The sequence below is a fragment of the Ammodytes marinus genome (assembly GCF_949987685.1).
Source record: "Ammodytes marinus genome assembly, chromosome: 6".
NCBI classification, from domain to species: Eukaryota; Metazoa; Chordata; class Actinopteri; order Uranoscopiformes; family Ammodytidae; genus Ammodytes; species Ammodytes marinus.
The window spans coordinates 2807887-2817886 of NC_137235.1; the positions used below are offsets into that span (position 1 = coordinate 2807887).

The 10000-nt window shown below is 41.5% G+C and overlaps 1 protein-coding gene across 1 annotated transcript in view; it reads left to right on the plus strand.

The window, feature by feature from the left end:
* The window catches only part of LOC307252238 (tripartite motif-containing protein 16-like), a gene marked incomplete at its 5' end in the record, with an annotated part of 13166 nt that extends 5926 nt beyond the window's left edge, over window positions 1-7240 (plus strand). Inside the window, 5 exons of the mRNA XM_080029872.1 lie at window positions 1-118; window positions 1190-1228; window positions 2428-2493; window positions 3770-3844; window positions 5597-7240. The exon at window positions 1-118 is cut by the window's left edge and continues 42 nt beyond it. Coding sequence (XP_079885998.1) covers window positions 1-118; window positions 1190-1228; window positions 2428-2493; window positions 3770-3844; window positions 5597-6150 — 852 coding nt within the window. The 3' untranslated portion in view covers window positions 6151-7240. The remainder of the gene's footprint in view (window positions 119-1189; window positions 1229-2427; window positions 2494-3769; window positions 3845-5596) is intronic.
* Window positions 7241-10000: the final 2760 nt, after the last annotated feature.

Below are 10000 nucleotides of genomic sequence, written 5' to 3' on the forward strand. Positions count from 1 at the left end.
TCTCGCGCGCTCACCCCGCCCGCGGAGGCCTTTTCTGGGGCTCGGCGAGCGCTCAGCCACCTCCGCTCACGCATGGAGGAAGTCTGCAGAGAGGAGGTGGACAAGATCAGCCGCGCAGGTACACAGCAAAATATCCAAATGTATCTACAGCTCTGGAAAAAACTAAGGTTGCGTTCCGAATCGCATACTTTCTACTATTTGGTATGGTAGAAAAAAGATTTAGGATGTCCCGATTCTTGTGGCCAGATTTAGGATGGTTAGAAGTACCCGGATGTCCTACTTCATGCGGCCAAGATTGTTAGTGTTGAAAACTGCATCCTATTTGGGCGATTCTGACCCACAATCCAGTGCGCACGTGAAGTGACGTCACATCGACGAAGCCTCCATATGAAAACAAACGGGGATGCGACGGATATAAAAGCAAGAGGCAAGATCAAGGCGCAATGTTATGATGAAATAACAGAGTAAAGTATGTCCCAATAGTATGCCTACTGCATCCTAACTAGATTCTTTTTATCATCGGATGTAGTATGTAGAATAGAAAAAAGAAAGAGTATGCGATTCGGAACGCAACCTAAGAGACCACTCCAAATGTTCAGTGTCTCTCGTTTGACTATTTATGGGCATATGTTTTCTTTGAGTGCCTTGAAAAGCGCTATATAAATCCAATCCATTATGTTTGAGTGGAAGGAACATTTTGGTTTTATAGGTACACAGCAAATGACCTAAAAACTCACCAAGGATGCATGTTGTATGCACATTTTTTGAAGTGTTAACTTAGAAGGTTCGCCATGGCTAAATAGATTTCTGGCGTGACACTACAGGTGATTAAGGTGAAATTGTATATCATTTAATCATTTTGTATCACAATATCTTCAGAAATGTGTGAATAAATAGGCAAATTTGGCGTTATAAAAGTAATTATGACCCCATTTATACCTCTTTAAAAACCCGAAAATCTAGATGTTGGAGAAAACCCAGAGTTAGAATGAAAATATACTTGGTAAAGGTCTTAAAAATGCATTTTTTGAATCATTATAAGAAGAAAGTGTCTCATTAATCAGACAGTGAACAACATATGAACAAATCCTTCTGTAATAACCTTCAGAATAGTGTTGAGAATGATTATGGAAAGTTTACTTGATGGAAGTGCTTTAGAAGTTGTGGTTGATTATGCTTTTCATTGCAGTCAATGAGAACTACGTGTCTGGTGGAGAGTGTGTAAAAGGTAAGCATGAGAAACATGATACACACACACACAGACACACAGACAGACAGACAGACACACACACACACACACACACACAGACAGACAGACAGACACACACACACACAGACACACAGACAGACAGACAGACAGACACAGACACACACACACACACACACACACACACACATACACACACACACACACACACACACACACACACACACACACACACACACACACACACACACACACACACACACACACCCTCTGTGACACCGTTGGGTCCGAGGTGACCTATTTCCACCATGCTGCAGGTTTTGACATGACATTTAACACTGCGAGCGTGTGTGTTAATTATTTATTATTATTTATTACACACACACACACACACACACACACACACATTATTATTCATGAAGCAGAGGACAGAGTGATGTATGACACACTGCATTTGATTTTGATTTTTTTTTTTTTTTTTTTTTTTAACCTTTATTTATACAGGTAAATCCCATTGAGACTCTTTTGCAAGGGAGACCTGTTCCCATTTACACGTTACCATTCACACACACATTCATACACCGATAGCAGCAGGCTAACTATCGACATTCACACGAGGCACTCATATAAATGAGTTGGTTTTATGGAAGTGATTCCATGGCAGCTACAATGATGATCCACTGTTACCTTATTTCCAATCACTGGTTTCATAACTCATCTACAAACAGAAACATTCACCAATAATTAAATAAGTTCACAATGGCTTCTTGGGCAGCCATGTATAAGTATTACAAAATATATTTAGAAAAAGTTTCCCGGAAGAATTGTCCAGGTTATTATTATTGCTGTCATAACTTGGAGTAAAATAGATTTGTCCATACATTCCCAGACATTCAGCTCTGGAGAAAATGAAGAGACCACTCCAAATGTTCAGTGTCTCTCGTTTTACTATTTAGAGGCATATGTTTGAGTAGAATGAACATTTTGGTTTTATACTATAAACTACTGACAACATTTCTACCAAATTCCAATACAGTTTTTCTCATTAAGAGCATTTCCAATAGGTAATGTAGAGAGATGAAGATTTGAGAAAAATACAGACTGGTCTCTTCATTTTTTCCGGAGCTGTATTTGGTTTTGTTATTATTTGTATTATTGAGCAGCTTTTAAAAATCAAAATCAAAACTCAAAATATTATCTATATCCGTTGTATTGTGGAGGTGCAGAGAACTCCAAGCCTCAGCAGACACAGCAGACTCTGTCAACAGGGCTCGATGCAGCCGGGGGTAAGTGGAGGAACCGGCTTATATTTGGGTCTTTTTGGCAATTTTAACATTTCGTTAGCCTCATAGCATAATTACCTTAATCATATTTACTCTACCCTACTTTTACTCTACATCTACTCTACTCTACATCTACTTTTCGTTAGCCTAACAGCATAATTGCCTAAGTCATATTTTAAGGGTTATAGAGCAGGGTAAAGTAGATGTAGAGTAGAGTAGATGTAGAGTAGAGTAAATATGATTTAGGCAATTATGCTATAAGGCTAACGATTTGGTACTAATACTGCATGTTAAAATGCTTGGTGATGTTTCTTTATTAACAAGGTGTCATCACAAAACTAATCAGATATAGATAGATATACTAATCAGATGTATTGGATTTTTTCTGGAATAATTCTTTCTTATTTTTTTGGCCGTTAACACCTACAGTATGCGGTCACGGACTTTCTCTGCACTTACACGCTTGTTTTGTCATCAATCAATCATATATAAGAACTCTCAGTTCTTTTAAATCGAGTCTGAAGACTTTTTTGTTTCCATTTTAACCTGCAATTTTCATTTTATTTGCTTCTTTTATTCGCGTTCAAATGTTTTATAATGTGTTTTATGTATTATAATCTTGCCCCTGTAAAGCACTTTGAGTGGCCTTGTGTCTGAATTGTGCTATATAAATAAACTTGCCTTGCCTTGCCTTGCCTTGCCTATACTAATTTCCCTTCATGTTTGTCTCACTCATTCACTCTTTTCTTTATTAAAGGTGCTCCGAGGAACTTTTTTAAATATTTCTGAAACAGTCTAAGTTTTTCTCTGATGATCATACATCACATGCTACAGCAAACGAGACCATCAGTGCAAAGAATGCTATTTTTTATATAGTTTTTCTTAATGCCTTTGTCATGGGGTATATACGCTCACCCAAGAACAACAGCTGGCGTAGTAAAAACACTACCACTTTTGTCCAAAGGGGGGCAACTAGAATGAACACAAACTGAAAGTTCCTCGGAGCACCTTTAATGTCTCACTTTTCATATCACTGTCTTAAGTTTCTGTCTGTCTATATTAAATCCATGTATCACATTCAATGTATTTTGAATATTACGAACATAATAATGAAATAGTATTTGTTCCCTGTCTCTCTCTCTCTCTCTCTCTCTCTCTCTCTCTCTCTCTCTCTCTCTCTCTCTCTCTCTCTCTCTCTCTCTCTCTCTCTCTCTCTCTCTCTCTCTCTCTCTCTCTCTCTCTCTCTCTCTCTCTCTCTCTCTCTCTCTTGTCTCAGCAGTGCCGGTGTCGTTCCCTCTCTCCTCTCTGTCTCTCCAGGCGGCCGATCAGAGGATGAGGGCCGTGTTCCTAAGATGTAAGTATTAGTGTTATAACCTTTATTTAACCAGGTCAGTTTCATTCAGATTAAAAAACTGTTTTACTCGGGGCGCTCCGGTGGCGTAGTGGATAGAGCGCGTACCATATTGGCTCCGGCCTTCGTTGCAGTGGTCGCGGGTTAAAATCTGACCCGTGGACCTTTACTGCAGGTCATCCCCCCTCCCTCTCTCTCTCTGTCTCCCCATTTCAACTCTGTACTGTCTAATAAAAAAAGATAATCTTAAAAAAAACTGTTTTACAAGAGAGGCCTGGCCAAGATGGACAGCAGTACACAGTGAAGCGAAGTGTGTAGGGCGGTCGTCCACTGGGTTACAGGGTCGGTGGTTCGATCCCCCGTCTCCCCGCCACATGTCCAAGTGTCCCTGGGCAAAGAGACACTGAACCTTAAATGGCTCCCGATAGTTAGCTTGCACCCTGCGTGGTAGCTGCTGCTGCTATCGGTGTATGAATGTGTGTGCGATTGGGTGAATGTGTACAAAACAATGTAAAGTGCTTTGACGCTGTGGAAAACCAGGGAAAAGCGCTGTATAAGTGGAGTACATTTACCATTTAACATTACAGTTACAACATAACACATCAAGACAAAATATGCCCAAAAAAGTTCAAAACGCACCAAGTCGACGCTCTCTCTCTCTCTCTGTATCTCTCTCTATGTTTTTTTTTTCTCTCTCTCTCTCTCTCTCTCTCTCTCTCTCTTCGTCTCTCTCCCTCCCCCTCTCTCTCTCTCTCTCTTCGTCTCTCTCCCTCCCTATCTCTCTCTCTCTCTCTCTCTCTCTCTCTCTCTCCCCCCCCCTCTCTCTCTCTCTCTCTCTGCTGCACCCATTCACAAAGTTCCATCCTCTCTTTTCTCTCTCTCCTTTTTTCCATCTCTTTCTCTGGTCCTGTTGAGGAAATGTGAGATCCTCATAAATGTTGAATGGCAAAGAATCATACTGTATGTAATGTATGACATCCAGGGTCTGTCAAGGTAACGGCTGCCTTGAAAAGGACACAAATAAGCCGGCAAACCAGATGAGAATTTGTTGGTAAACTTCCAGGCGTTAATATTTAATGTGGAGAGAGAAGGATTAAGGCCGATAGTCTCATGTGCCAAAATGTCACCGAACACAGAACACAGGACGGATTAAGATCTGCCGTACTCAGCTACCTAAATAGGAATTGTAAGGGAATTAAAGTCTTCGTCAGTGGGGGGCGCCCTTAGCTCAGTTGGTAGGGCGTCCCCCCCCGCCCCCCCCCCATGGGCCTCGGCCAGCAGCGGACCCGGGTTCGATTCCAGCCCGCGGTCGTTCTCTGCATGTCACTCCCCTCTCTGCCCCATTTCAACTCTGTATCTACACTATCAATAAAGCATAAAAAAAAAGCCAAAAAAATATCTTAAAAAAAAAAAAAAAAAAAAGTCTTGGTCAGCATCAATATGAAGAGAAAAAAAAATAATTGAAGTACACTGTTGCCACTTTAGTCTTTAGTTTTGCAGGGTTGTGGTCTTTAAAAAAATCGGCCAATCAGACCTGTTCATGGCGCTAATTGTACGAGAGAGTTTGAATAAAAAATTATGCACTTTGAGAAAAAAATAAAATGGAAAAATCTCTATTCTTGCCTAGGGAAGGTACGATGGCCTAGAGGAAGGATGGCCTATATTTTTAAACTTAAACATTGACTAATAAAGATAACTTAACTGAGAAAACTCTTCTAATTCTTTTCATCTCTGTCTCCCTCCCTTTACTACCAGGTTCCTGCCGCCTATCCCTGGACCCTGACACGGCCCACCCGACCCTGGTGCTCTTAGAGGGTCCGCAGGGCGCCCACTGTGGAGAAGAGCCCCAGCGCTACGCCCCCCACCCCCAGCGCTTCGACTCCGTGGCCCAAATCCTGTGTCGCGAGGGGCAGTTCGGAGGCGCCAGCTACTGGGAGGTGGAATGGCGCGGAGGTGGATGGGTGGACATCGGCGTTACCTATCGCGGTATCGGACGCAAAGGTGGGGGCAAACCGTGCCTGCTCGGGCGCAATGAAAACTCGTGGCGTTTGAGGTGTACGCACGCGGGATACGCAGCCTGGCATGACAACCGGAAGACCACCGTCGCGGCCCCGCCCTGCCCCAGGATAGGGGTGTTTTTGGAGCGCCAGAAAGGAGCGCTTTCCTTCTATAGCGTGTCCGATACGGTGGTTTTGCTGCACACGTTTCGCTGCCCGTTCTCTCAACCGCTCTACCCGGCCTTCAGACTGGATCTGGACTCGACTCTGCTCATCTGTCCACAAGACGGAGGCAATGGAAACACATCCTAACCGAACTGAACCGTACTCATTAAGGACCCTTTGTTTATTTTTTAACGATTATTTTTTTGGCATTTTCAAGTTTTATTAGACAGTACAGAGTTGAAATGGTGAGACAGAGAGAGAGAGAGGGAGGGGGGGGATGACCTGCAGTAAAGGTCCACGGGTCGGATTTGAACCCGCGACCACTGCAACGAAGGCCGGAGCCAATATGGTACGCGCTCTATCCACTACGCCACCAGAACGCCCCCTGGACCCTTTGTTTATTAACCACTACAGGGCTTATCAAACAAAGAGGGGGGCAATGGGAACACATCGTAAACCAAAATCGAACTGTACTGTTGAAGGACTGTTTGTTTGTTTATTTGACCACTACAGGAAAAGGGCTCATCGGACAATCAAACCTATTTCCACCGTGTTGCAGGTTTTGACATGACCTTTTACACTGTAAGCAAAGTGTTAATTATTTACATTTAGTAACACAATATACACAATATCTCCAAACACACACACACACACACACACACACACACACACACACACACACACACACACACACACACACACAAACCACACTCTCACACACACACACACTCTCACACACACACACACACACACACACACATTATTAGTTATGATGCAGAGGACGGAATGATGTATGCTTATGGAACAATCACAATCGGGAACCAAAAACACTTTTCATACACGTCTCTTGTTGCCTTGTTTCTCCTCCTGTGAATGTCAAGTTAATTCAATTGAAGAAAAAAAATCCCTTCGATTGTAGAATTGACTGTAGCTGACATTTTTGCATTATGCCTTTTTTCACACAATGCACACACACACTCTCTCTCACAGACACCACACACACACACACTCTCTCTCTCACACACACACACACACACACACGCACACACACACACACACACACACACACACACACACTCACACACACACACACGCACACACACAGACTCACACACACACACACACACACACACTTTTTTCACACAATGCACATTTTAATCGTGGGAAGAGCCCAGTTGTTACTTCATTAGCATTTTGGATTTTTACATCTGTGCCTTCTCCTACCTGTGACCTGTCAAAGTGTCTACCATTTTAAATGCATTTTTAAAACAAGATTATTTTTGTTGTTGCTGATTTTCAATCTGAATCAACCAAACAAAGATGCTGATTAGTATCCACCCCTACCACAGTACATTCACGGGATTTCTTTTGTTGTTCATTGTCTAAGTATCAGAGTGTAGTGCCTGGCTGCGACTACTTGAATCTATCCACAGCAGGATGTGTTTCTGTATCAACTCTGATGTTTGGGTGTTTTGTGCCCCAAACGGAGCCTTCAAGGCAGCGCTGGCTAAGGTCAGGGGATAGGGCAGCACCGAACACCATCGAACATCAACTTCACTGCCATGAAAAATTAGCAACCTAACTCCAATCAAATTCTTCATAATGAAAACATTACCTGCAAAAAGTGCCCTAGACTAACCCAGGGCCACACTGTAGCCAATGTTTTCTGAGGACTATCCTATCTGTGTCAGTATATAAATTATATATTTTTAAAACCCGATATGGATATGATTTACATATGATTACATATTTTAAGGTGAAGGGACAAACAAAAATGTGCACACCAAAAAATTCAAAATATACGTAGCATCATTGCAACATCACAGTATGTTTATCAAAGACTTGTACTTTGCATGCTTCCAAATACAATCCTATTACTATATCATATCATATCATATCATATCATATCATACAGTATATATAAGTCCAGTCTCATTATTATATTATATCCATCCAGTGAAGCTCAGATTTTGGATAATTTTTTTAAATGTTCTGCTAATTTTAATTATTCACGCGAGTTATAGAAAATCAGAGTAATCCTACGATGACAAGAAAATGTAACGATTTTGAATACAAAAAAAAATTAAGTTATTTATTTTTATTTAAATTTCCCATTTCTTGATTGTAGCATTAGAAGGGACAAACTTTCACTCTTTTTTTTCATTTTCAAGCTTTATTAGACAGTACAGAGTTGAAATGGGGAGAGAGAGAGAGAGAGAGAGAGAGAGAGAGAGAGAGGGGGGGATGACCTGCAGTAAAGGTCCACAGGTCGGATTTGAACCCGCGACCACTGCAACGAAAGCCGGAGCCAATATGGTACGCATTCTATCCACTACACCACCGGAGCGCCCAAATCAAACTTTCACTCTTAACGCTGATTTCCAAGTGAAATAGACCTTGCCTTTTATCTGAATGAATGCCATACTGTAGCCGCATATTTTGTTTTTTATTTAAATTTTTTTGGGCATAAATGCTTTTTTTCAACTGTTCATTTAAATTTTAATTGGTGCTAATCCTGAGGAGTTATCGATAACTTGACCGAGCACTGTGTGAGAAAAATATCAAACAAGGATCAACTATTTTAAAGGTGCTACGAGGAACTTTTATTTCTGAAACAGTCTAATTTTTCCTCTGATGATCATAAATGACATGTAACAGCAAAATGAGACCATCAGTGCAAAGAATGCTATTTGTATATAGTTTTTCTTACTGCCTTTGTCATGGGTATATACGCTCACCCAGGAACAACAGCTGGCGTAATAAAAACACTACCGCTTTTGTCCAAAGGGGGCGCAAGAATGAACACAAACTGAAAGTTCCTGGAAGCACATTTAATCAAAAAAACATCTGTGCCACACTATAACTTGAAAGTTACAATTCCACCTGAATTGGGCGGCTGTGGCGAAGTGTGTAGGGCGGTCGTCCACTGGGTTACAGGGTCGGTGGTTCGATCCCCCGTCTCCCCGCCACATGTCCAAGTGTCCCTGGGCAAAAGAGACACTGAACCCCACATTGCTCCCGATGGTTCAGAGAGCGCCTTGCATGGCAGCTACTGTCATCGGTGTATGAGTGTGTTTATGAATGGGTGAATGTGGTAAGATATGTAAAGCGCTTTGGGGCTGAGAAAATCGTCTAAAAAGCGCTATATAAGTCAAGTCCATTTACTATGAAAATTATTAAAAAAAAATTACTTTTCTGAATTTTCCAACCTGACCTCATAAGGCAGATCTGTCTACTTTTTATTTTTATTTTATTTTTAACCATGAAGTGCATTTCTGTCGCGCTGTAGCATGAACCAAACTGCTCTGTAGTAGTTGATATTGTAGCATTTTCTCCACCTGTGTACTGTCCATGCTTCAGTTCTGTAATGTGACTGTAACAATATGTTGTTTGTGATTATCTGAGTGTGGTGTATTTTTTTTTCCCCCAAGACGAGATCATTCCACCTTGGCTTCAATAAACTGATCTGTGTAAGTTTGGACCTGTCTGAGGATTTTTATACTGTGAACTAAACAAGGCAAGTTTATTTCTATAGCACAATTCAGACACAAGGCCACTCAAAGAGCTTTACAGGGGCATGAAATACATCAAGATTAGACATTAGAAATGGTTAGAGATAGTCTAAACAAAGAAAATACATCAAGATTCAAGATTAGACATTAAATATTTAGACAGCGATGTAGAATGGCTGCAATGGAAATTAAGTGACTGAATTTCCTGCAACAACAAAAAAAATGCATGTGAAAAACAAGTCCAACAAGTCAAAACATGTGAGTGAGTCATCTCACTGCACTGACACTCTTTGACTTCAGCGTCTCTCTCTCTTTCTCTTTCTCTCTCTCTCTCTCTCTCTCTCTCTCTCTCTCTCTCTCTCTCTCTCTCTGACACACAAACACTATCTCTCTCCCTCTCTCTCTCTATGACACACACACACACTCTCTCTCTCTCTCTCTCTCTCTCTCTCTCTCTCTCTCTCTCTCTCTGACACATTGGAGAT